The 27,189-nt window shown below is 52.9% G+C and overlaps 1 protein-coding gene across 7 annotated transcripts in view; it reads right to left on the bottom strand.

Annotated features, from left to right (window-relative positions):
* The window catches only part of SYNJ2 (synaptojanin 2), a 108,647-nt gene that overhangs the window by 8,720 nt on the left and 72,738 nt on the right, over nucleotides 1–27,189 (bottom strand). For all 7 annotated transcript variants that reach the window (XM_024997111.2, XM_024997112.2, XM_024997113.2 and 4 more), the window contains 16 exons: nucleotides 25,635–25,731; nucleotides 23,080–23,252; nucleotides 22,634–22,715; nucleotides 21,865–22,014; nucleotides 21,594–21,759; nucleotides 17,938–18,129; nucleotides 16,481–16,565; nucleotides 15,460–15,600; nucleotides 13,617–13,809; nucleotides 10,430–10,588; nucleotides 7,275–7,431; nucleotides 6,014–6,131; nucleotides 4,293–4,511; nucleotides 4,129–4,207; nucleotides 2,746–2,914; nucleotides 2,115–2,288 (listed from right to left, as the gene is read on the bottom strand). In XM_024997111.2, coding sequence (XP_024852879.1) covers nucleotides 2,115–2,288; nucleotides 2,746–2,914; nucleotides 4,129–4,207; nucleotides 4,293–4,511; nucleotides 6,014–6,131; nucleotides 7,275–7,431; nucleotides 10,430–10,588; nucleotides 13,617–13,809; nucleotides 15,460–15,600; nucleotides 16,481–16,565; nucleotides 17,938–18,129; nucleotides 21,594–21,759; nucleotides 21,865–22,014; nucleotides 22,634–22,715; nucleotides 23,080–23,252; nucleotides 25,635–25,731 — 2,354 coding nt within the window. The remainder of the gene's footprint in view (nucleotides 1–2,114; nucleotides 2,289–2,745; nucleotides 2,915–4,128; nucleotides 4,208–4,292; nucleotides 4,512–6,013; nucleotides 6,132–7,274; nucleotides 7,432–10,429; nucleotides 10,589–13,616; nucleotides 13,810–15,459; nucleotides 15,601–16,480; nucleotides 16,566–17,937; nucleotides 18,130–21,593; nucleotides 21,760–21,864; nucleotides 22,015–22,633; nucleotides 22,716–23,079; nucleotides 23,253–25,634; nucleotides 25,732–27,189) is intronic.

Here is a 27,189-nt window from a genome sequence, read left to right as displayed (position 1 = left end):
ATGTACATTTGTTACATTTGGGGCTTCCCTTGTGGCTCAGCTGGTAAAGAATCTGCCTGCAAGGCGGGAGACCTGGGTTCGATCCTTGGTTTGGGAAGATCCCCTGGAGAACGGAAAAGCTACCCACTCCAGTATCCTGGCCTGGAGAATTCCATGGACTGTTCCCATGGGGTCGCAAAGACTTGGACACGACTGAGTGACTTTTTTCACTTATTACATTTAAATTCAGGACAGTTTTAGGTCTTCTCTTCCACACCACAGCACACACCGATTCATTTCATCGCGGCTCATCCTCCCATCCCTCAAATCTAAAAGCGAGGTGCATCTTGTGAGCTCTGATGGGAGAGGCAGGATGTCTCCTTCTAAAGGGAGTTCCTGAGGGCCCTTTTCCAACCCACTAGAAAAGACCCTGATGCTGGGAAAGATCGAAGAAGGCAGGAGAAGGGCACGACAGAGGATGAGATGGTTGGATGGCATCACTGATTCAAGGCACATGAGTTTGAGCAAACTCCAGGAGAGAGTGAAGGACAGGGAAACCTGGCGTGCTGCAGCCCATGGGGTCGCAGAGTCAGGCATGACTGAGCAACTGGACTGAGGGCCTTAAAGCATCAAGGAGATGTTCCCTTGAGGTCCACCAGGAGGCGAGTCTGCCCACATGTCAGAACCCCAAGCTGCTTTATTAAGTTCTTCATTCAAAAGGCACACACTTGCTCTGCCTCCAAAGGATGCCTGAATGATAGCCACCCTGGAGAAGAAGACCATTTCCTGACTCAAGGACACATCCCTTCAGCCACTTCCGCTCCAGGGCAGGAGCCCTCTGGATGTGCAGCATATAGAAGCACCTTGATTCGCTAAAGAAGGCTGTTGCCTTTGAATTGGGCAGCAGTCTCACACCATGGGTTTGGGTAGACTCTGGGAGTTGGTGATGGACAGGGAGGCCTGGCGTGCTGTGGTTCATGGGGTCGCAAAGAGTCGGACATGACTAAGCGACTGAACTGAACTGAACTCACACCTGGATGTGCATCCGAGTCACCTGGGAGCTCCATGAGTCGCCAGGTTTCCAGGGTCCCAGCCACACCTGCCAGGCCCACATCTCTATAATGTGGCAAATGATCAGGCCTCAGCAGTCTATTAAGCTCCTGACAGTTCAACGCAGCCAGGCTACTGACTGGCTTTGGGACCAAAAACAGTCAAAGGGGCTTGGGGGTGGTCTCTGTGCCTCCTGGGAAGTATCTAACTGTCACCCGTTCTTTGTCCTCAGCCGCAGCACAAAGGGTCCTGACACACAGCTAAGCTCCTGCACCTGCTCGCCACCAACAAGGAGATACAATGTCCAACAGCTGGAAGGCACTGGTGGCTGTGGCTGAAACGGAGCTGAAGAGTTTGATGCAGAATGTGAACCACTCTAATCATCTAGGGACCGGCAGTTCGATCCCAGTGACTTTCAGTCCCTCTCGAGTCTAAAATGACATAATGATGCTAAGACGTAAAATTACTGTATAACAATATAATGTTACACAAATATAGAAAGACACCAACAACTCAGGACATTGATAGTGAGTATGTGTCTTATGGGACTGAATCAGAAAAGTCTTGCGGGGGGAGGGGGGAATATCACAAATGTAAAACCAGTTCAGAGCCATGCCAATTTAAATAGAGGAAAGTAACTGACTCATTGGAAAAGACCCCGATGCTGGGAAAGATTGAAGGCAGGAGGAGAAGGGGATGACAGAGGATGAGATGGTTGGATGGCACCACCAACTTGATGGACATGAGTTTGGGCAACTCTGGGAGATGGTGATGGACAGGGAGGCCTGGTGTGCTGCAGTCCATGCGGTCGCAGAATCGGACATGACTGAGCGACAGAACTGAACTGAATGGTCATGAATCTGGCGTGTTAGAGGGGTCCCAGTTGTTGGGGAAAAATGAAATCACTAGAGGAAATCAGTGTAGTGGCAACTGTCTTCCCAGAGCCCAGTGTCCACCTCTTGCTGTGACTCATTTTGCCCCTCTGTTCATGGGCCGAGCACACTGGATGTGGCTTTACCTGACGCCCAGCTGCTGAGAGTGAACGCTGCACCAGAGGCGAGTCAGAAAAGGAAGGTCCACGCTACCTTTGTAGGTTGGACGCTGCTTCTTCTTGGCGAGTGCCGGTGACCTGCCGGGAGGTGCCGTGGAGGTGGAGCCGGGGGCATCAGAGACCTCGTCTCCCCCTGGATCACTGTCTGAGACCACAGGCTGACTCAGCTCATCCGCCAGATAGTCTTCGTCGTCGTCAAGAATATCCCCTTGGGGAAGGAAGTGTCACAGCGAACAATTAGGGGGAAAGCACCAAGTCATTCATCGATGGGTGTGTTTCAACATCGAGGCCCGTGGCTCATGTCAGGACCCCCGAGGTCCCCCGAGGCACAGCCACCAGCAGCCCCAGGCACCCACATGGCAGCAAGGCTGGGACCCCAATTCCACGGATGTCTGAGACCCAGGACCAAGCCCACAGCCCTGACATCCACAAAACCACTGTCTTCAGTGAACCTTCAGACGCCTCCAGTCTTAGCACTGCAGGTAGCACCCGTCAGCATGAATGCCCCCCAATTCTGGCCTGGAGAGTGAGCCTGCACTTCAAGGGGTCTCTGGAACCTTCCCGAGGCGGGGGTCTCAGAAGGGCTCTTGAGGCTCTCGTGCTGGGAGAAGGTCTCGTCTGCCAGCCTTGCCACACAGAGCAGGAAGTCCTGGGGGGTGACTCACCTTCCGACTCATAGTCCAGACTCGTGAAGTCGCAGTTCTCCTCCAGGAGACAGGAGTTGGCCGTGGGGGACATGGAGGCCACGCTGTCCCGCTTTCGGATGATCTCCTCTTGCAAACCTTTCAACCAGTCCTTGGTCTTTGGTCTGATCTTCACGGCTCGGCCCTTCACCTGAGGACAGAGTGGCCACCCGAGAATGATCGCTGACCTCAGACCCTCTGACCCCAAAGTGCTTCTCACTCGAAGGCATGCATCGGGAGCCAGGCCCACCTTCACTTTTTTCCCAGAGGGTCTAGACCTCGGGCAGGCCCGGCACAGCTCACATTTGGTCTGAATAGAAGTCGAACTGTCATCCCAAGCTTTTCATCTGGTGTGAATTTACAACCAGCACATTATTCGTCAAAATGGAAACCACCATGAGCTGCATGTCCCAAACCATGGAGACAGAAAAGTGAAAAAGCCTCTCAGTCATGTCCGACTCTTCACGACCCCATGGACTATGCAGTCCATGGAATTCTCCAGGCCAAAATACTGGGGTGGGTAGCCTTTCCCTTCTCCAGGGGAATCTTCTCAACCCAGGGATCGAACCCAAGTCTCCCACACTGCAGGCAGATTCTTCTCAGCTGAGCCACAAGGGAAGCCCATGAAGAGAGCACGACCCCAATATTCTTGTCGGGGTGGGGGGTGAGCGCAGGGAGCCCCAGTCACGCAGGGGGCACGGTGCTCCAAAACTTGCTGTTTCTCCCCAGTCCTGCAAGGAGCCGGGGCTGGAGGGCAGATACCAGAAGCAGAGGTGGTAATGAGGGTATCTCTCTGGCAGTCTGGTGGTTAAGACTCTAGGCTTCCAATGCAGGGGGCATGGGTTTGATCCCTAGTCAGAGAACTAAGACCCCACATGTCTTGTGGCATGGCCAAAAAATAAATTAAAAAAAATTTTTATGTAAAAAAAAAAAAAAAAAGATGTGGGGCTTCCCTGGTGGCTCAGTGGTAAAGAATCCACCTGCCAATGCACGAGACACAGGTCCGATCTCTAGTCTCAGTTCCACATGGCACACAGCAGCCAAGCCCATGCGTCACAACCCAAGCCTGTGCTCCAGAGGCTGGGAGCCACAGTGAGGGCGTCTCGTGTGCCCCAAAGCCTGTGCCCCACAGCTAGAGGAGCCACTGTAGTGAGAAGCCCACACACCTCAACGAGGGAATAGAATCTTGCACGCTACAACTAGGGAAAAGCCCATGCAGCACCTGAGACCCAGCACAGCCAATAAAAAGATGTGATAAAGAGAGACCCAGCTCCTGCCCTCCTGTGGGCGTCTACATTCACAGAAACCAGCCACAAGAAGCCGGAGGGGACAAGCATGCCCCACGGGTGATCAAGCATGCCTCACCTTCATTCCGTCCACATCTAGCACACTGAGTGCCGAGTGACTGTCGGCAAAAGTCACGAGCATCTGCCCTTGGTTGATCCTGGAAGAGAGGAGATTTGCCAGGTCAGCCCCGGGTTCATGTTGTCCAGTGATGAGCACCCAGCTCAGCCTGAGCGTGTCTCCACCTGACAAGCACGATTGTCCCGTAATTCCCCAGGGTCTGCATGAGCTCCAGGCGCACGTCCTCAGGAAACTCGTCCTTCTCTTCTGAGCTTGGCGACTGCAGGTTGACGACGACGGTGGCATCCGGGGGGCCCTGGAAAGAGGACACTTCCTGGAACACCCTGTCCCGAGCCCCCACGTCGACTTCTTGCACTTCCACCTCCACGATGGCCAGCACGGGTCTGCGTTAGACATGGAAGGAAGAGAGGGCACCGTTAGCCCAGGGCAAGACCGTCCCCCAGCCCAACCGCCATCCAGACTCTGCTGTCAACAGGAAACACTGACAACGCAGCCCAAGCGTGCGGCAACCCCTCGGGCCTGGAACCGAGCTCTCCAGTCCTGGAGTTTCCATCCGTCTTTCCCTAACCTTGGCGTTATCTTGGCTTTTCTGTCTAAAGATGATTTGAGAGAAAATCCATAGCAGCCATCAGCAAAGGTTCTTTGCATGTAATCCCAGGACTGCTGAAGAAAATGGCAACCCACCCCAGCATTCTTGCCTAGAGAATGAATCCCATGGACAGAGAGGAGCCTGGCAGGCTACAGTCCATCGGGTCGCAAAGAGTTGGACACGACAGAGCAACTACCACACCCAGGACCACTGAGGATGTGGAAAAGCGGGGATTCTCCCTGGGCTGGGGGGGTTCAAGCGTTTTGCAGGGCACGCTATTTGGAGGTTTGTGTTAAGAACCTCAAAAGTGATTATCTTTTGACCAACAAATTCAGTTCTAGAATTTTGTTCTGAGGAAACGACCAGAGTCAGACAAAGATTTATAAGCAAGGTTGATCTCTGCAGCACTGTTGATGGGAGGGACAAAGGAATAACCTCTAACTGTCCCAGGAGAGGGAAGGGGTTACGACACAGCCACATGACCGTATGCTATGCGCTAAGAACAACGTTGTAGGAATCTACCTGACATTTACTGAAAACAGATCAGCAGCAAATAAGGCAAATCTTGTAATTTTTACATAGGGATGGGTTTACTCTACAAAAAATTTATAAAATCCTCTATTAGGCAGATGACATCATCTTATTGAAGACATCTGCCATATTAAGTGGATAAGTGAAACTATATCTAATATCCTGGGATAAACCATAATGGAAAAGAACATAAGAAAGAGTGTATATGTATGTATTACTGAGTCACTTTGCTGTGTAGCAGAAATACAACATAAATCAACTATACATCAATAAAAAAACCAAAAAAATCCTGAATCTAATACTATAAACTCTGTGGTGTTTTTAATAATAAAATATTAGGAAAATATTCATCAGTAGGTGAGTGGGTAAATTCAATGGGTATATTTAGCGGAATACGGGACAGTGGTTGCAAATGAGAATCAGATCTCTAACAGCAATATCACTATCTCAAAAATATTTAAGTAACAAAAAGGCAAGTTGCACAATGACATAATTTATCAAAACTTAAATGACACAAAACATCATACAGGCTGTATCTTGGCAATTTTCATAAATGAAGTCACTTTTGATGTGGAGTGATGACAAAAGGCTAACACTGATTAATTCTTGGTGGCAAGCACACAGCTACTTGTCACACGTTCTTTGCTTTACCTCATGTCACACATGCACACACACGCATTCGGATGGGCAGGTCTGTTCTCTGCAGGGAACACCCGACCCCGCCTTCCCCAGCAGCAGACATGCCGACGGCGGCCAGGACCTTACCTGTGGTCAGACGCTTGCAGCTCTGCCCGGCCGTAATACTTGAGAGCACCGGGAGACCAGGTGTGTCTGAGTTGGGTGCCAGCATCCAGATCGCTGTCTAGAAGGTTGAGTTCTCCAGCTGCGCATGGAGATTCCAATCAGGAGATGCACACAAAGACATACAAGACATAATCGTATGCATACAAGACAAAATTTTATCAACACGAACAAACACTGATTACAGAGCGGGGGTCCATGTCACGGCCCACCTCCTATCTCAGACTCAGTGGCTCTAACCCCTTGGACTTGAAACTGTGTCAAGGCGGCTTTGGGGCCTGGGGTAAAAACCCCTCCCCCAGGACTTCCTTAGCAGTCCCACGGTTAAGACTCCGCGCTTCCAATGCAGGGGGTGTGGGTTCTATCCCTGGCTGGAAACCAAGATCCCATGTGCCTCGAGGTGCAGCCAAAAAAACAAAAAACACTCGTCCTGAGCAGGCGGAGTGGGTGAGAACACAGCAGTCACTGCTGCAGGCATCCTGCCCCGGGCCCACGGTAAACAGGATGCCCGCAGCTCTTTGTACAGTAGGAGAGGCAGAGACTAAGGACTAGAAGCTTCTTGCGCAGATGTCCACAAACAGATCTGGACAAAAACGCATCTTCTCAATCTGCAGGTGAGATTTCTGGGCTTTACAATCTCAGCATCCATCTCACCAGGACAGTTTAATTGTTTATGTATCAGTTTATAGGTGTTCGAATTTTTTAACAAACTGCATTTCTTGCTGGGCTTCAATAATCGTTCAAAACACAATCAACGACTAATGGATGAAAGTTATCTTTCCTGTGTCTTGCTCATGTGTGATCTGGAGTTGGGGCTTTCAGCAGGCAAGAGCTGGGCTGAACAAAACGGGCTAGAGAAAGGGCACGAGTGTGAGAGGCAGAGGTGCCCGAGAGGAGGACCCAGGGCCTCTCCCCTGGTCCCCGCTGTGAACAAAAGGCAGCAGGGTGGGGTGGTGTGGGCAGAGAGCCACGAGGCACAGATGCAGAGATCCGGGAGCCCGCACACTCATAGGCTGCAGTCTCTAGAAAGAGGCCAGAGGGGGGCTCCCCCAAAGCACCACTCCCAAAGCCTAGGGGTAACATCGGGAATGAGTTTCCTGTAGTCCTGGGTTAACAGGAGCCTTGTTCTTTAAAGAGCGAAGAGCACTGGACTAGGAAACGCGATTTCCCGTGGCACACGGGTCACCGCCCCCTCCGCGTCTGACGCTGCACACATGTCACCCACCTGTTCTGTCGGAAGGGTGCCTCTTTCTCCACCACAGGACCCTGTCCGTCCAGGCGGGGGTGCGGCACTTGTCACTGGTGTCGTAGGCAGCGGAGCCCACGTCGTACTTGTAGGTGGGTCCAAAGTCAATGGTGCCCTCGTGAAAGTCTTTAAATATCTATCGGGAGGAGAAGTCACAGGACCATCTCAGTTCCCCTAGGTCACGTCTGTTACACACACCAGAGGGCATGTCCCAAAGCAGTTCTTTTTGTTCCCGACAGGAACAGAACCTACATCATAGTGGCAGGCATGTCGAATACGGGACATCTGAACGCCTTTTAATCAGCAAAAAAAGTGACGATCATCTCTTTGTTCTGCCGAAGGACACACCACTGGGCCTCCCACCCGCCTTAGCACCAGATCGATCACATGGGGGACAGCGACAGACACAGGCAAGGAGGCTGCTTCCATGCGAGAGGACTGTCCAGCCCAGCCCCGGCAAGGCCTTGATCCCTATCTGTTAACTAAACCAACTGGCTATCAACTGCAAATGGGCACTCGCCAAGGACACTTCCCATCTGCGTCTGCAGTTTGAGCTCTGTGCTGTTGCAGCTGCTGACCTTCAATACCCCCTGAGGGAGTTCAGGGAGAAGACTCTTGAGAGTCCCTTGGACTGCAAGGAGATCCAACCAGTCCATCTTGAAGGAAATCCACCCTGAATATTCACTGGAAGAACTGATGCTGAAGCTGAAACTCCAGTACTTTGGCCACCTCATGCGAAGAACTGACTCACTGGAAAAGACCCTGATGCTGGGAAAGAGGGCAGGAGGAGAAGGGGATGAGATGGCTGGATGGATGGCATCACCAACTCAATGGACATGAGTTTGAGCAAGCTCTGGGAGTTGGTGATGGACAGGGAGGCCTGGCGTGCTGTAGTCCATGGGGTTGCAAAGAGCTAGACACAACTGAGCGACTGAACTGAACTGAGGGAGTTCAGGGTGGAGAATGAGGCACTCAGTGCTCCAGGGAACCCAGTGGGACTGGTCTTTGATAGATATTTTCAGGAACTGATTTCCTGATCCCAATCTTTGCATCCCTTCATATCGAGAAATCACTAAATCCCTTCGTGACTAGCAGAAAACCTTTTGTAAAGTGAGTGCTTGATTGCACTGAACTCCTCCTTCACCAAAATCTTATATGTTTAATTTTCCCCACTGCCGCCTTGGAGCACTCTCTCAGAGCTCTCTGATGTGCTGTCTCCCGGGCTGCAGTCCTCATTTTGCCCCAAATAAAACAATTCACAACTCTCATGTTGCACATCTTTTTAGTCAACATAGGTAGGGAGCGGCTCAGAACGGAAGCCCAGTTCCCCTCCGTCTTCACTTAACCCTGGTCCAGCCCTGATGCTGTGGGCAGCCGGGGAACAGACACTCACTCGGTGTTCAAGTGGAAGGGTGTGGAGGACACTGGCAGGAGGAAGGAAGAAGGACCCTTAACAGAAAGGCCTGTAAAGGTCCCTTTGCCCTCTGGCCATCCCCAGCGACCCACGTCCCCGAGGGGGACGACAGAAAGCCCGTAGGAATGACCGGATCTCGCTTCAGAAGGGGTCTTGCCCTCCCTGCCTGCGCCACACAACCCGCTGTGCTTTCACCAGGTGAATGGAACTAGCTGTGCTTCCCTTCCCCTCAGTCTGTCCTGCTAGGAAGTAAACAGGTGTCGAGGTGTGGAGGCCCGCCAGTGTGACCTTGAACTGAAGACAGATCCTATAGCTGAATCTTCCCTGTTACGTTGTGACCTGCTGCTGCTGCTAAGTCTCTTCAGTCGTGTCCAACTCTGTGCGACCCCACAGACAGCAGCCCACCAGGCTCCCCCGTCCCTGGGATTCTCCAGGCAAGAACACTGGAGTGGGTTGCCATTTCCATCTCCAATGCATGAAAGTGAAAAGTGAAAGGGAAGTCGCTCAGTCATGTCCGACTCTGCGACCCCATGGACTGCAGCCCACCAGGCTCTTCTGTCCATGGGATTTTCCAGGCAAGAGTACTGGAGTGGGGTGCCATCACCTTTGCATCGTGACCTGAGGAGGCACTAAAAACCTGCATGGGGTCGCACAAGGTAAGTCTGAGCTGAACTCTGACGGTCTTGGGCTGTATCGTGGCTCTGTTTACTGACTCTGTGATCTTGGATATGTTATGTGACTTTGGCCTCAGTCTTCTTATCTATAAAATGGGTATCATACCTAATCTGTAGGATGGTCTTGAGAACTATGTGTACAAGTCGGTGTGTGAAGTGTATTAGACAGTGTATTAAATGAATTTGTTAGCATGTTCACTAACAAGAAACAGAGATATCACCAAAATGAATTGCTTTGAGCAGAGTCTAGCATGTCACTTGCTGGTTTAGTGCGCCTGACATACAGCCATTCCTACAAGCCTCAGCCCGAGTACAGGGTGTTTGGACTGTGTACATCAAACCCGCCATCCTCACCAGCTGTGTGCGCAGAGGCTGATGTGGGGCTGTTTGAATCAGCTTGGATTCAAACTTACTCCCCGGGAAGCCCTGGACCAGGGTTCAGCTTGTCTGGAGGAGGAAGGGACAGCTTCCTGCCCCTCCAACCACGGCGCCGGGGCATAGAGGCTCCTATCACCCTGAGCTGCTCCGGTGGCTTGCGTGTAGCCAGTGTCCTTCCAAACAGCGACAGCCCCTCTGGCCACGAGAAGACACAGACGTTGACTGTGGCCGGAAAAAGCAGGAACAGGACACGAATGTGGACGTAGACTCACATGTCTCTAGCTTCTTATGCTGGCACGTTTTCTACCATATCAGAATCACTTACATCCACGCATGAAGCTTAATTTGCAAACACGAGCGTGTGCATTCAGTAGATGCTGTTCCACACTGGGGGCTCCCAGGTGGCGCTAGTAGTAAAGAACCCGTCTGCCAATGCAGGAAACAGAAGAGACGCGGGTTCGATCCCTGGGTGGGGAAGGTCCCCTGGAGAAGGGCATGGCAACCCACTCCAGTATTCCTGCCTGGAGAATCCCATGGACAGAGGAGCCTGGCGGGCTACAGTCCATGGGGTCGCGAAGAGTCGGAGAGGACGGAAGCAACGTAGAACACACTCGTGCACACTCCACTCTGGAGCAGGTGTTAAAAACTATTTCAAAAGCACAACTTACTTTTCCACTTGACTTCTGCAGCTGTAGCTGATCAAATTCCAGAAGCTTCTTCCAGTCTTGGCGTTTAACAAAATAGAAGACTTCTTCGTAAGTGAGATCAATGCGGTAGTTGAAATCACCACACCAAAACACGTAATCGTGAGAGAAAATGTTTCTTCCCTAAGTCATAAAAAGAAAGAAATCCTGATGATTTGATCCATCTTGCAAGGAAATGTGGGAGAGGGGGAAAAACAAATTCACCATACAGAAGATAGGCAGATATGTTTTTCTTAAAATGTTATTTTTAAAAAAAGAGTCTGCTAAAGCATCTCATTTTTCACTAATGCCATAAAAACCTGCCAATATACTTGCATGTGGCTTACTTTTTACACTTTAAATAGTGTTTTTGAGTGGTCTGGGGAAAGCACCATCCCTAATACAAGGCGCATGATGGCCAGTATTCGCTCTGCCCATCAGATCTCGGCCGCCAGGCTGTACCCCTGCTTCGTTATGTCTGTATCCTAACAACAATGGCCCAAATATTCAGTGTTATGAGAATGAGGCTTAAGAAAATAAGTATAAACGCTCAGGACATGCAACTCTGTAAAAGCTCGTGGGTTTCATACATTTTTATCCTTGATCCTCCATCACCCGCCTTGATCAGTCCCCCTGCCCCCAGCCTGCCCAGTCAGCTGTGTGCCCGCATCCAGGGCAGCCCTGTCGATCTCAGACATCTTCCCCTTTCCCCACCCGGGAATCACAACAATAGCAGCACAGTATCCTCCGCCCACAATGCTGGGCTCTGTTCTGAGGTGCCCTGCCTTCACAGTGGCCCTGAGAAGCACATACTCTTGATTCTCTAACAGATTAAAAGAAAAAAAAAAAAAAAAAAGTTCAGAAACTCTGCTGAAGGTTACACCACGAGTGCATGATATAGGCAAGATATGAACTCAGATCTGCCATGCCGTGAAACCTGCTTCTGTTCACTACCACTGAGTGGTACTTCCACTCCCCTCAGCCCACAATATTCTGGACAGAAGACTGAAATTATCACAGCCCAATAAGAGAACCATGTGGAGCAGCCCTGCCTAAAAGAATGCTCGGTAGTGATGGAAAGGCTCTGAACCTCAGCTGTCCAAAGCCCAGCCACATGGGGCCACGCACGTGAAATGCAGCCAGTGTGACTGAGGGCTTTTGGCTTTATTTTATCTATTTTACATTTGAATAGCTACTTGTGGCTAGTGGCTACTCTATTGAATAGCACCGGTATAGAATATGGGTACCCTCAATATTTCTACCGAAAAAGAGCTCTATTATCAACTCTTTAATTATTGAAACTGTGTCCCATGTTTGCTACTTCAAAATAGCACATGTCAAGTGAGAAGGGTTGGACTTTACTTTTTTTCAAGTTACACAGACACGAAAAGAAAATATTAGTCCTACATAATCTTATTTAACTTATATGCAGAGTACATCATGAGAAACGCTGGACTGGAAGAAGCACAAGCTAGAATCAAGGTTGCCGGGAGAAATATCAATAACCTCAGATATGCAGATGACACCACCCTTATGGCAGAAAGTGAAGAGGAACTCAAAAGCCTCTTGATGAAAGTGAAAGTGGAGAGTGAAAAAGATGGCTTAAAGCTCAACATTCAGAAAACGAGGATCATGGCATCCGGTCCCATCACTTCATGGGAAATAGATGGGGAAACAGTGGAAACAGTGTCAGACTTTATTTTTAGGGGCTCCAAAATCACTGCAGATGGTGACTGCAGCCATGAAATTAAAAGGCGCTTACTCCTTGGAAGGAAAGTTATGACCAACCTAGATAGCATATTCAAAAGCAGAGACATTACTTTGCCAACAAAGGTCCGTCTAGTCAAGGTATGGTTTTTCCTGTGGTCATGTATGGATGTGAGAGTTGGACTGTGAAGAAAACTGAGCACTGAAGAATTGATGCTTTTGAACTGTGGTGTTGGAGAAGACTCTTGAGAGTCCCTTGGACTGCAAGGAGAAGACTCTGGAGAGTCCAACCAGTCCATCCTGAAGGAGATCAGCCCTGGGATTTCTTTGGAAGGAATGATGCTAAAGCTGAAACTCCAGTACTTTGGCCACCTCTTGCGAAGAGTTGACTCATTGGAAAAGACTCTGATGCTGGGAGGGATTGGGGGCAGGAGGAGAAGGGGACGAAAGAGGATGAGATGGCTGGATGGCATCACTGACTCGATGGACATGAGTCTGAGTGAACTCCAGGAGTTGGTGATGGACAGGGAGGCCTGGTGTGCTATGATTTATGGGGTCACAAAGAGTCGGACACGACTGAGCAACTGAACTGAACTGAACTGAATCTGGCAAACTACAGTGACAAATTTCCCAACTCACTTCTTTATTTTTATTCCAAGAAATAAAAGCTTCAACAAGGATTAATTGTTGAACAACTTCAAGCTCTTCTTCATGAAAACTAAGGAATTCTTGCCTTGAGTGCAGGCCCTTGAACAGGATGTCAGTTTTAAGGGATCTGGCCTTACACAGAAGAGCTCTGTGACCCAGCCGTGTCTCAGACAGAATCCATGGCAAGAACGGCTGAAGTCTACTCTCACTGCTGGGGAACAGGTGTGTCTGCAGGGGGCTGACGGTATGCGAGACCATCATCTCCACATAGAAAGGAAAACATTCAAATCTGAATTTGCAGAGATGGCTTCAGAATGAAAACTTTGGAACCCCCGCTAGAGGGCGGCATGATGCATGATACTGGAAACCAAGAAACCAGACCAGGATCCGGGGGCTCCCAAACGGACTGGTTTCGAAACCGGGTATTCTTTTCTGAGCCACCACAAGAAGGTGAGTGTGAGTCTCAGGAAAACCAAATCGTACACTGGGTTTGGATTCAAACGTTCTTTCCCAACTTAAGACAGAGCACACGGGTTCTCCTTCCCAGTTCCACGCAGTTGCCTTAGAATAAGAACACGCAGGGTGTATCAGCGTGTTCAGCAAGGTACGGAGATACAGGGGGAACCCAGCACTCCTGGGCTGGACGCCCGCTCACCTCTATCTCAGCTTCCCTGGCTCGTTTCCCCCTCCTGGAAAGCTGAGTCCCCAGGGCAGGGATGCTCCTAGAGCCGTGTGCCCCACCCTCCTGCAGCTGCTCAGAACACCGGGCGGGGCTGACCGGGGCAGGGACCCAGCCACCGCCCACCGCCCTGCTCACCATGGGGAAGCTCAGCTTCTGGGTGATCTCCCTGTAGTCCTCATTCCGCTCCTTCACCTGGCACTGCCCGGCCGTCAGGTGGCAGCAGACGAAGCAGAAGCTGCTGCTGTGGAACTGGAAGCGGATGGCCACGGCGCCCTTGTTCCCCGCCTTCCCTCCCATGCCCGTCTTCACTGTGTCCATCGCCACGTCCCTGGAACAGAGAGTGCACACGCGGTGGGGGGTCTTCCCAGTGCCTCCGAAGGAAAAGCAGACGCTGTTCTGCTACAGAGACGAGCCACTTGGTGGCAGCTCGGGGCTGGGGGCTCCGAGAACCCCCCCACACCATCCGCTCGGAGGCTCCCACCGCCGGGGACCAGGCCACATGGGGACCCGCGTCACCGTCCACTCCACGTCACCCCTTCCCTTCCTCGCCTTGGGGCAGCCCCCTGGGGCAGACAGGAGTATCCTCTCTGTGGTCCCAGCTCCGTCCGAAGTTGCTCACACAAGCACCCACGAAGCACATTGGAGTTGAATCACCTCCCCTACCACCTGCTTCTGGTCTCCCAGATACAGCAGAAGCAGCCACCGTATCCTACACAGCTTTTACAGGAGGGGCCCTCAGATAATCAACGTACGTTTAAGAAACAGGAGCCATCCAGTTATTTGTGCTGGACTGGTGGAGGGGGGTGGCCACCAAGCACTGGCCTGCTGGTGTTAAGATGCTGACTTACAATGCACGCAAGGGAGTGCGCGGGTCCACAGGACCACGGAGCCTCCACCTGCTCCCTGGGACTGGCGCCCAACAGACAAGGTATGAGGTAACCTGCCAGCAAGAGTGCGCGCTCACCCAGCCCTAGGCTGGAGGGCCTCGGGGCCAAGGACATCGGGGTCGGGACCTCAGCGGGCGCCTGGGAAACCCGGAGCCCCTCGGCATGGACCCCTTCCCCGTGTTCCATCTCTGATCCCGACCCCAACCGCAGCCTCACTGTAACCACAACCGACCTTTACCCACTCCCTGTGGACACTGCCAGGCTGTTACAGCAACCACTGGGGACACGAACCGTAAAGTTTCCCAGAGGTCACAGAAGAGATTATTAGGAACACAGAGCATTTTGCTCTCCAGGTGCTGCCCCGGGCAGTCTGTGGTCCTTGACCTCTGAGGAGATGCACAACCTGTATGACCCTATTGGGTTCAGGGGTCAGGCCAGCTCAATGCCAGGTATCGGCAAAGAGAAAGACTGGCAGGGACTCTAACAACATGAGTGAGACCAGGGAGCAAGGGAAGGCTATGAGACAGCTGCGGGAGAAGGGGAGTTCCTCCCAACCTTAAAACACACATGCATGCCTGTGCGTGCACACACACACACGCCCTTTCCTAAAAGACATCCTGTTCCAAGGCTTTTCCCCTCATGACATTCACAAAGCTGTCACTTTGGAGACTGAGTAACGGGGTGACAGCGGTAGAGAGTTTCTGCCCACACATCTTTTGAAATGTAGAATTCTTTTGAAAAGAGACAACAACTCATTTCCTGATGAGTTACCCAGCTCTAGGCCAGAGGTTTCCTGTCTAACACTGCAGCAAGGAACCCCTTCCCTGCGCCCAACTGAGCCTGGCTGACAGCGATGGTGAAACGCTGCTCCAAAAAGGGTCCAGCTTCCCGAGCTAGAAGTTCCCATCGAGGCTTTTTAAATGCTAGACAATATTCTATTCAGCCTGGTTTTTCCCTGGGGGTTGTGTTACACTTGACTAAAATAATGGCAGGTCCTGATTCCTGCTGCAGGAAGTGGGGGGCGGGGGAAAGGAAGTGGGAATAAAAGAATCCCGGGTTCCCCCAGATGTCTGTAAACGAAATGCTCTTACCTGATGAAGGGGATGTGGTGCGGACGCACAAAGATGTAAAGACAGACGCCCACCAGCTGTGCCGAAGTCAAAAGGATGTACCGATGAGAGCGCGAGATGGCCTTCTGGAGCTGTTCACCCCACATCTTCCTGTTGGTGGTACTGGAGGAGAGAAAGCAGCGATGCTGTTCACAGTTAGCTGGACGCAGGCTCTCCCACCTGGAGACTCCTCCAGCCCTGAGCTGGTTCTTTTTTACCAAACTGACATCATATCGGTTGCACAACTGAGGCCCTCTGAGCCTCAGTCCTTACAGCGTACTATCTGCATGTTTCTGGCTGTGTTCCGCACATCACCTCTACCCCTGCCACCGGCCACCCAGCTCAGGGCCTTACTCATAAGACCTCCACGTGTGCGCGCTAAGTCACTTCAGTCTTGTCCGACTCTTTGTGACCCCATGGACTATATGTAGCCCGCCGGACTCCTCCGTCTGTGGGATTCTCCACGCAAGAATATACTGGAGTGGGTTGCCATTTCCTCCTCCAGGGGAATCTTCCTGGACCGAGGATCAAATCAGAGTTTCTTAGGTCTCATGCATTGGCAGGTGGGTTCTTTACCATTAGACTGCCATAGAACCAGGCTTTATTATTCGTTCAGAAAGTACTTTACAACGGACTAGGAAAGAAAGAGTCCAGCTGAGTTCACACCAAATGTTCGTCCAGTGGTTTTCCTTCCTTTGTACGGGTTTTTTACACCTCTCCCTCTCTCATCTTTCCCCAGGAAACGTGAGTCAGCCCCCCTCCAACCCAGCCCACACCCTCGGGGCTCAAACACACCACAGGCAGCTGGTGACTCAACCCTCCAGGCCAGGCAGCTCCGGGAGCACAGAGCCTCCCCCACCCTTCCTTCTGGCCCCTCAATCAGCAGAGAGAGGAACAGGGAGGAGCACGTCTGGGAGGACTTAAGGAACTCGGGCAGCACCAAGGGTCGCAGGTTAGTGGCCACCCCAGCTCGGGATCCCACACCCCAGGCCCGGCCGCCCACCTGGCGTTGACGATGTTCCCCGCACTCAGCTCCACCATCTCTTCGAACCCCACGGCAAATATGTCAGCTGGGCTGCCGCCATCATCTGCGGAACAAGCAGAAGACGGAGGAAGTCAGACCTACTAGGGCCGGTGCGGCCAACTCGAGGGCCAGAGCCCCGCGGCCTGGGCAAGCCCTCCTGGCCACAGGCAAGCACACGCCCACCTCCCTCCAGCTCCCACTGTGCACACGGCCCTTCCCTGCCTGCATCCCAGGAGCATCACTGACCTCTCTGTGGCTTGCTTTTCAAAAGGGACACTTTAATGGTCACCCTGAAGGGTGGTCATGAAGTCAGAGGACACGTGCAAAGTGCCTGGACTCATAACTTCCATGCCAGCAGACCTGCCCCAGGCCCAACCTGCCCCACCCCAACCTGCTAGGCCCTAAGCTCCCGGGAGGTGGGGGGCACTGGCTCAAACCTGCGTGGCCCTCAGTACTCTCACAGCCCTGGACCAGCCCCTCTGGGTTAATGTCCGACTGTGGTCTTCTCCCAGGGCTCTGGTGTCCTGAGGGTCAGGGGATGGACCCGCTCTGATGAAGTCTGCCCCAGAAATGCTGGTTTACAGACAGCAGAACAAGCAGAGGGGCTTCTCATCAGCAATTTGTTCAGCTCTATCTTCCCTCGAACGAGGGGCCTTTGGTGAACAGAAGCCCTGTAGCCACCGGCCACATCCCTCTCGACGAGCCCTAAGCCATCCCCGTGACTCCGAGCCGTGTCCTTGCGGTACCCTGCCCCCTGCCCCACGCAGACAGGGCACAGACAGTGGAAACGGGGCTCTGGGCTCTGATCGTCATCAAGGCACATGAGTGCAGCCCCCCACACGCCCCCCAGCACTGCACACAGCAGGCAGGGAACTGGAACCCAGATGAGCAGGAGAAAAACCAAAGGCCTAAATAAACGGCTGATTCTCAGAGAAAAAGCACGTGTTTGGATATTGACCTCTGAGGCCATTAAATATTATTTTGCATGACATAGGATAAAAGGTGAGGTGTCCAACCTCGCAATTATTTTATTCTTAAAAGGGGACACAACTTCTTCATGACTGCTGAAGCAAACATGTGTCAATAAGAGGGGTCTGAGAAAAGGCAGGGGTGTGTGTTCTGGGTCAAGGCATGGGCCGGGTCTGGCATCTCACTCACTTCTTACAGCCTGAGGGTTCTAGTCATCAAAACTGAAAAAGTGCAAAATCTATGTGTGAAGAGAAAATGGAGATTCACCGCTTGGGTAACCCTTCCAAACACTTGGAAAAGAAAAGGTGCCACATAAGTAATTTGCCAGACATCTTCTGCAAAGTCAGACCACAGCGTTTGCTGAACGTTCTAAGGAGCGAGAAGGCCAAACACCCAACTTCCCACCTGTGGGCGAGGCCCGCGGCGAGGGGGCTCTACACCCATCACCCTGACCCGGCCGCACTCACCCGGGGGTCCGGTGACTCGGCACAGCGAGGGCGCGTCCAGCAGCCAGTCGGCCAGCTCGGCCGTGCCCAGCAGGTTACTCCTGAACTGCTTCCCACCGTTCACGTTCCAAGTGCCCACAGCCACGCACACCGGCTTGAAATTTGTGAACTCTGACTGGCGCTCCGACATGGCTCTCAGGATCTTGGGAGTCACTATCGGGGACACAGAAAGGGCGTGTCTGTCTCACCCCAAAACTCATGCATTTCCCCCACACCCCCAGAAACCCAGCCAGGGCTGCTGCCAGAGAGGGACGCCGAGGCCATCCACAGGAACCAGTGGCCGGGCCTTATGAGGATGAGGCTAAAGCCCACCACGAGCAGAGCACCTCCTTGTGGCCCTTCTGCTACAACGTCCCCTCCACACCCTTCCCCCAGCACAGCCACACGGGCTCTGACGTCAGGTCACAGGGACACCCATCCTCCACGGTCACGCCACGATCCCACGGAAGTTCATCAACAGGCACCCTGCAACTTCCCGCACGGAACTTCGGCTCTGACACCCACTTTGCATTCTCCATCTTCCAGTCCAAGCACCAGCAACGGTTTGTGGTACCCCCAGACTCAAGCCTTTAAAAAATCATTACTCTGAACCAGGTCCGTCCTCTAGATGGCCAAAATATATTCCATTTTTTAAACTGGGCACTTAAGCCAAATCTCCATCACATACACTCTGCTATGAAATGAGACGCACTGTGCCACTCAGAGCTTCTTTCCACTTGTCCTGAGGTGGCCTCGTCTCCAGGGTTGACACAAACATCACCCTGCCTATCAGAAGCCAAACGGGAATTTCCGCAGCAATGGAGGAATAAAAGCAGAAAAGGGGTGTGAAGCCATTTGCAGCATGGGCAAACCAATTTTTCAAAAACTCCAAAAATTTCTAAGATAAGAGTTATACACCTTTATAAGGAAAACTGCTAGGTTTCCCCTTCTTTTCCACGAACCTATAATGTTTACCGGCTCTAGGGAAGTGGTCCCCAACCTTTTTGGCATCAGGGACTGGTTTTCGTGGAAGATAGTTTTTCCATGGACCAGGGCGAGGGTGGGGTGGGGTGGTTTCAGGATGACTCAAGTGCGTTACATTTATTGTCCACTTTATTTCTATTACTGTTAGATCAGCTCCACCTCATATCATCAGGCGTTAGATCCTGGAGGCTGGGGACCCCTGCTCTAGGGGAGAGTGAAACTGTTCGTCGTTCAGTTGTGTTCAACTCTTTTCGAGCCTGCTGGGCTGCTCTGTCCATGGGATTCTCCAGGCAAGAATACTGGAGTGGGTTGCCATGCCCTTCTCCAGAGGATCTTCTTAACCCAGGGATCAAACCCGGGTCTCCTCCATAGCAAGCAGATTCTTTATGTCTGTGCAACCAGGGAAGCCCTAGGAGGTAAGATGCCATTAAAAATTTCCCAAAGAAGCCCCCAATGCACTTTTATGCGGAATCTTCAACACATCCCCATATACAAACCTTAAGAAAAAATGAAGTCACAGATGCAGAGAACAGTTGCCAGAGGCTAGGGTGGAGGTGAGGGGCAGTGGATGAAGGTGGCCAAAAGGTACAAACTTCTAGCTATGAAAGAAGCAGCCTGGGGGTGTGACATACAGAATGATGACTGTAGCTAACAGCGTCGCATTACACATTCGTCACAAGAAAAAACAACCTTTTGTAACTATGTGTGGTGATGGATGTAAACTAGAATTATTGTGGTGATGACCACCCTAGACAGCATATTAAAATACAGAGACATTACTTTGTCCACAAAGATCTGTCTAGTCAAGGCTATGGTTTTTCCAGTAGTCATATATGGATGTGAGAGTTGGACTATAAAGAAAGCTGAGTGCCGAAGAATTGATGCTTTTGAACTGTGGTGTTGGAGAAGACTCTTGAGAGTCCCTTGGACTCCAAGGAGATCCAACCAGTCCATCCTAAAGGAAATCAGTCCAGGGTGTTCATTGGAAGGACTGATGTTGAAGCTGAAACTCTAATACTTTGGCCACCTGATGCGAAGAGCTGACTCATTTGAAAAGACCCTGATGCTGGTTAGGGCATAGAAGGGGACGACAGAGAATGAGATGGTGGGATGGCATCACCAACTGGATGGACGTGGGTTTGGGTAAACTCCAAGAGCTGGTGATGGACAGGGAGGCCTGGCGTGCTGCGATTCATGGGGTTGCAAAGAGTTGGACACGACTGAGCGACTGAACTGAACTGAACTGATTCTGCAACATCAAATAGCAAATCATTATGTTATACACCTGAAGCTAACATGTCAAGTATAACTAATTTCAAAAAAAAGAAAAGAAACCTCTAGCTGTTGAGGGAACCATGACAGTCCTGTCCCTAAGAGTGGAAGGCAGCCTACCTACTGCAGGATTTCTAGGGTCCCGGGTTATAACAGAAACAGGAGATTACCCTCAGGGGAGAATGCCTATAAATAACATGTGGCAATGGGACCAAGAACCCTTTCTAGCTGAGAAAGATTCCTGGAGTAAGTTAACATTCAAAGACATCAGCTCCTGGGGAGCCCACTTTATCTCTCCCAGCCTCTCGGTTTGGAAAACGGTCCAAAGTAACAGAGGAGGAGCGTGAATGCTTCCGTGAGTCCAGAAGAACAGGCTCCCGGAAACCAGAGTGACAGCTGGTTTCGTGTAAACAATTTTATCTTCTGTATATTGTGGAGTTCGACCTTCGGGGTGGGGAGGGACTGCTCTTCCTGGGGTTAAGCCCGGTCTCAGAGTCAGCCAGAACCTGTTCTGCGCACACAACCAGTCCAGAGCTGCGCCTCCTCTTTCCAGCCCCCACTCCCTGGAGTCGACGTCCTCCCAACAAGGAGATCAAACCAGTCCACCCTAAAGGAAATCCACCCTGAATATTCACTGGAAGGACTGATGCTGAAGCTGAAGCTCCAATACTTAGGCCACCTGATGCAAAGAGCCAACACATTGGAAAAGACCCTGATGCTGGGAAAGACTGAGGGTAGGAGGAGAAGGGGGCAACAGAGGATGAGGTGGTTGGATGGCATCACCAACTCAATGGACATGAGTTTGAGCAAACTCTGGGAGATAGTAAAGGACAGGGAAGCCTGGTGTGCTGCAGTCCATGGGGCTGCAGAGTCAGACACAGCTGAGCAACCATCCACCTAGAGCCCACGGCTGTAGCCCAAAGCTCCAGAGTTACTCCAGCCAGCCCGTGCCACACTGTCTACCCCACCCAGCCTTCGCTATGAAAACCCCAATAATAACCATGGCTTAAGCGCCCTTCTGCCTCCTGACCACCCTGGGGTTCTCTACGTGGCCTCACGCGGCATCTCCAGGACTTGTGAGGGCAATGACTGTGTTCTCCTGAGCCTCTCCTCAGCCTCCACTTGCAGCTGCACCTGGCTGAGCATCTCACACAAGACAAGGCAGCTGGTTGTTTAGATCAGCTGGTCACACCGTGAGACGGGTCAAGCTAGAGTCAAGGGTCAGGTTCTGAGCACAGAAGCTCGCTCAGGGGCTGCCTGCCACCTGCCATCTAAGATTATGTGAGGGTGGGCAGGCTAGCTGGACCCATCGCATGTCCTCTGGATGGCAGGGCAACTGGACGCCCCCCCGACCCAGCTCCAGGCAAGTGGGAGCCCCTCACCCAGCAGGGCCGGGTTGTCCAACAGCATCCTCCCCTTGTCCGCAGACTCCTCGCTGTAGACGTCTCCAACCAGCAGCAGCTTGATGGCCTCCTGCTTCACCCCGTCGAAGAAGTTGGACTGGATCGTGCGAGACACGGACCGGGCCCCGTCCTTCAGCTTGCCCACCTGCCGTAGGCCGGACAACGGACAGACAGACAGACAGCCGTGAGAGGGGCCTGCTTGGGCCCCCGCCTGTCTGCCCGCCCGCCGCCCCCGGAGGCATGGCCCTACCTTGGCCTTCCCCTCCAGGGCCCGGCTGCCCGTGAACATCTTGCTCAGGCTGTGCCCATTCAGAGACCACATGGCCTTGAAGGACTCCACGAAGCGGTCAGCGATGGGCCTTGAGTTCAGCCCGAGGCTCTCGAGCTGCAGATGGAGGACCTGGGAAAGCCAGAGGGACCAGCGGTCACCGACGTGCCCCTCGGAAGCTGCCCAGGGTACACCACCAGGCGCCACTCCCCAAGAGCTCCTACTCAGTGATTATGGGGCTGACTCTGCGCCCTCAGAGGACAGGGCCCCCTCGCATCGGAGGATGGGGCTTCCCGCCATGGCCCACTGGACTTCATCTACACCACCCAGCCCTCCCCTGACACCCCCAGCAAGCAGGACAGCCAAGGCTGGATGGCGGGCAGCACTGACCCCACGCCTCCTCCCAGCAGGGAGCCAGGGGAGGTCACCCGGGCAGCAGGCTGCAAACCCAGCCTCACCTCAGGCAGCCTTACTCCACCCTCGTCCACAACAACCACTACAGCCTGTCTTTCCTCCAGGTGGTGGCCGTGGACCGCCGCATCTGGGGTCCTTCCAAAGAGTGTGTGAGGCCCACCACCACCCCTCACTGGTGAGGGGCCACCGGTCACGTGACCCTCAGCGAGACCCCTCTCTAGATGCCGGGCACATGGCTGTCCCCTCCCCACGGTGACCACAAGAGCCCACGAGGGTGCTGAGCCCAGCCCATCCCCCCAGCAGCCCAGGACAGGATATAGATGGCCGAGAGACAGACCTCGAGGGCGATGAAGCTTTGCACTGCGTTGGTTCGGTCCAGGCAGTCGAGACAGTTCATCCGCAAAGTGCCTTTCTGAAAACTTAGGAAACCAATGCATACAAGTTACAAGCTGTGTTGGAAGAAGCCTGTGGGATTGCAGGCCCCCAAGGAAACTCATCAAGAGAGAACCCCTCACCTCCTGCCTGGTAGCCCACCGCCACCTAGAGCCCACCCCTGCAGCCCAGAGTCACCAGCACGATGCAGACGAGCGGATCCTAAGCTGCCTGTCTGGCTCTGTCTTTCCCACGGAAACCCCAGTGGAGGTTTCCCCAATAGGACATGTCACAGGTCTGCCCACCGGCTAAAGCAGGAGCAGCGAGGCTTGGGGGTGCGTTCCCAGGAGTCGCCTGCCTCTTGGCCAGCCCATCCATCCGGCAGGAGGACAGGACATGAGTGAGACTCACCGTGGACTTACATTCTCGCCCCTGGTGAACACGTCAAAGTCATCCCAGTGCAGCTTCAAGTGGGGCCGCAGGAGGTTCTCCAATTTCTCGAGCTTCCCACCTTTGGCAAACTGATGGAAGTCAAAGTTGATCATAGGCGTGTCGCCGGCGTGGCAGGAAGCCCAGAGCAGCTTCTGAAAGGGGATGGGAGAGGGTGGCGGGGCATCTGGCCGCTTAACCGCATCACTCAGCAGGGCCCAGGGGCTTGGCCTGAAGGGTTACGGTGGACCAGGCGGTTTACCAGCCCTGATCCGGAAAGGGGCAGCACAGAACACGACCCTGGGGACGAAACCACAAAGCGCGTCTCGCCTGCAGAAGGGCCGGAGGTCCGCCTCGGGCGGAAGACAGCCAGACTGTGGCTCTGTGACTCTGCCCCGTGGCTCCTCGGGGCAGCCCCGGGCCCAGCAGGGACATCACCTCCCACAGGGCTCTCCAGAGGGCGCCTGCGGGGAAGGACGGCTCTGTTCTGCAGGCCCCGCAGTGCTCAGTGTCCCAGGACCCGGGGCAGTGAAGCAGGTTGCGGAGCTCATAATCCAGCTCCCGTCGCCCTGGTAACCAGTCCCATCCCTACAAGCCAAGCCTCCAGGAGGGTCCTCCAGGAGGACCTGCGGGTGGGGGAGGTCCAGCCCAGTGAAACCCTGGGGAGATGGGGGCTCAGGGCCTCCCGGGGCTTAGATCCAGCAGGTGAGCCAGACTGAAGGCAGGGCCGAGATGGAGAAGCACGCAGGTGGGTGCTGGGCAGAGGTCTGCCCTCTACACCGGCTACCCCAGCACTCTCACCAGGCAGCCCTGGGGGCAAAGGATGACGCGCTGCCATCCCAGAGTGTGGCTTCAGGTCAGGCTTGTCCACCATGTGCCCAGCCAGAGTCTAGTGACTTAAAGGGCTAGAAAGGCTTCGGGCGGTCTAGTCCCTACGACTCTGAGTGCCTGACCCCCACGGGCTAGATGCAAATCAACACACAAGCACCGACATTAAGAAGGTCTCGTTCTGAGGTCGTCAGCTGACCCAAAGCAGGCACGCTTGGCGGCTTCATGAGCTGCAGAAGTGCCCAGTCCCCTGTGGCCTGAGAGCCATGGGTCACAGGCCAGCTGCCAGTGCGTGGACCTCAGTGTGGTGGAGCCGACGGGCTGAGGGAACTTCTTTGATGCGACTCCAGTGGGGACCATGACCCAGGCTCTCCAGGTAGTGTCTGCCTCTCACCCCCTCCCTGCCCAGAAGCCTGGCCTCCTGCATTGGGCCCCAGGTCGGCTGTCTGCCATTCTGGCCCGGGGGTCCACCAGCTGCTGGGGCAGCTAAGAACACCTTCTCCCCAAAATCGAGGCACAAAGGGGAGAAGGTTCTTGAGGGTTTCCCCCCCTTCTTTTTTCTTAAAATAAGCTGCCAACACTGCTGCCAAGATGGATGGGAGGGGAGATACTTGTCAAGCTTGTTGCCCATAGCAACAAACCAAACAGGAAAAGCAGGTCTGGCCAAGTGAAACTGGCCACCAGAAAGTCTGCTGCAAGCACGGGGCTTCCCCAAACAGCGGGAAACGCGCACCCCGTGGATTCAGCTTCCACTGGCCAGGGGCCAGGACCACGGGGGACACACTTCCTGTGAAGTGACGGGAAGCTCACACTCTCCATAAGGGGCTTCCCTGAGCTCTGAACAACCACAGGGTTTTTTCCTTTCCCATCCAGCAGGGGACACGGGCTGAAAGGACTGTGTAGGCCCATAGCCCACTCGGTCCAGAGAAGACTGAATGCGCATGGGGGCACTGGGAATCGGGAGAGATGCTTGGAGGTGGGTGGAGCCTTTTGCTCACGGCCCCCCTCCCCATCCAGGGCTTCTCGCTGCATCTTCCCAGGGCGGGGAATATGTGCCAAAAGCCAAGGGGAGTCCACAGAGAGCTGGGGACAGTGAGCAGCTTCGGGCAGGGCGGGGTGGGGGGCAGCCCAAACAAGGCTGGATGACGACTCGAAGGCTCCAAGTTCACAGGAGGAAATTATGTTAGGCTGCTCGCGTTAAACCCAGCAGGGGCTCTGAAGAGCTACTTAGGTACAAGTGTCCTGCGGGTGTTCGTGTGGACTTGCCAGGAGGTGTGGACTAGTGGCTGGGCCCGCCCGACGAGTGAGCAGGGGACCCCAGCCCCCTGAGGGGTCAGGGATGCATGGGGTGGAGCCCAAACATACATGTATGCGTGCATGTATGCATGCACACGTGTGTATGTTTGTCCAAGAGAGGTGGGGAAAGGCCTGGCCATGCTGAGTCCTCAATGACCCAGCGGGGAGAAAAGGCAGCTGGAGCTAGGAGACGCTCTGTTCTCATTCTGAGCAAATTCACCCAAACACGGCTTCACGAAAAGTAAACTTCATTCATCAGGAGCCCAGATCACTTAATGCTGAAGCTCTGATGGAAAAAAGTCTCTTCAAAGATGGGGCGAGCAGGCCACTGTCTCCAGTCCCCAGGGAAGCCCACCCAGAGCAGGCCCCCCTCCCCTTCTCTTGGCCTCGTCCCAGGGCAGGGAGCCAGTTACCTTAAAGGCTCTGTTGAGCACCTCCTCTCCGCCTCTGCTGCCCAGCAGGTTCACGACCACCTGCTTCCCATACTGCTCCTTCAGAAGCACCATATGCCTGCAACAGAGCGGGGCAGTCTGTGATGCCCTGCCCCTGGGACACACACTGACGACCCCGCCCTCGAGGGCACCAGCTGGGCACTAGCGGTCTAGGGTGAGCTGGCCCCAGGAAAGGCAGCGGCCGACAGGAACAGCAGATCAGACTTCCGAACACGCGTGGCGTCAGACAAGGATACGCTGGACTTCTATACAGTCCCCCCGTAAATCCAGAACTGCTAACCTGCCTCTCATGAACAGAGCCTCATAAATGCAATGTGCATAACTCCAAAGTTAACCTAGTTCACCTGGTAGTTTCTCAAATCTAGAAAAACCAGTAGGGGAGCCATCAACCTCGGGGCCCAGTCTTTTCATCTAAGTACTGCATTTCATGATGTTTAACCTCAGCAAGAAGGTTATAAGAAAATTTCCATCTTTAGGAAAATTCTTTGCATATCAGAGATTATTACACATATATTGAAATAGTAGGGGGAGACTCCAATATTCTTACCACCAGCTATTGAAAAGTAACTATAATTTTAATAATGTTCAGTTCAGTTGCTCAGTCGTGTCCGACTCTTTGTGACCCCATGAATCGAAGCACGCCAGGCCTCTCTGTCCATCACCAACTCCCGGAGTTTACCCAAACTCATGTCCATCGAGTCGGTGATGCCATCCAGCCATCTCATCCTCTGTCGTCCCCTTCTCCTCCTGCCCCCAATCCCTCCCAGCATCAGGGTCTTTTCCAATGAGTCAACTCTTCCCATGAGGTGGGCAAAGTATTGGAGTTTCAGTTTTAGCATCAGTCCTTCCAATGAACACCCAGGGCTGATCTCCTTTAGGATGGACTGGTTGGATCTCCTTGCAGTCCAAGGGACTCCCAAGAGTCTTCTCCAGCACCACAGTTCAAAAGCATCAATTCTTCAGCGCTCAGCTTTCTTCACAGTCCAACTCTCACATCTATACATGACCACAGGAAAAACTATAGCCTTGACTAGACGGACCTTTGTTGGCAAAGTAATGTCTCTGCTTTTGAATATGCTATCTAGGTTGGTCATAACTTTCCTTCCAAGGAGTAAGCGCCTTTTAATTTCACGGCTGCAGTCACCATCTGCAGTGATTTTGGAGCCTGAAAAAAATAAAGTCTGACACTGTTTCCCCATCTATTTCCCATGAAGTGATGGGACCGGATGCCATGATCTTCGTTTTCTGAATGTTGAGCTTTAAGCCAACTTTTTCACTCTCCTCTTTTACTTTCATCAATGTTAGAATAGCTAAATGTAGCTTTTTAAAAAAATAGGGAGACATAATGCAAAAAACAGACGTAAAACTGATTTAGTAATACAATCTTTACGTCTGAAACTAGAAAAAACTGGAAGACAACACAGGACAATGTTAAAAGTGGTGGAATTTTATGCGCTTTTAGATTCTTTTCTTCTTTAAACAGTTTTGCATTTTCCCCGTGTCTGCAATAACGCTT

The sequence above is a fragment of the Bos taurus genome, chromosome 9 (genome assembly GCF_002263795.3).
Source record: "Bos taurus isolate L1 Dominette 01449 registration number 42190680 breed Hereford chromosome 9, ARS-UCD2.0, whole genome shotgun sequence".
NCBI lineage: Eukaryota > Metazoa > Chordata > Mammalia > Artiodactyla > Bovidae > Bos > Bos taurus.
This window is presented reverse-complemented; position numbering and strand designations above follow the sequence as displayed.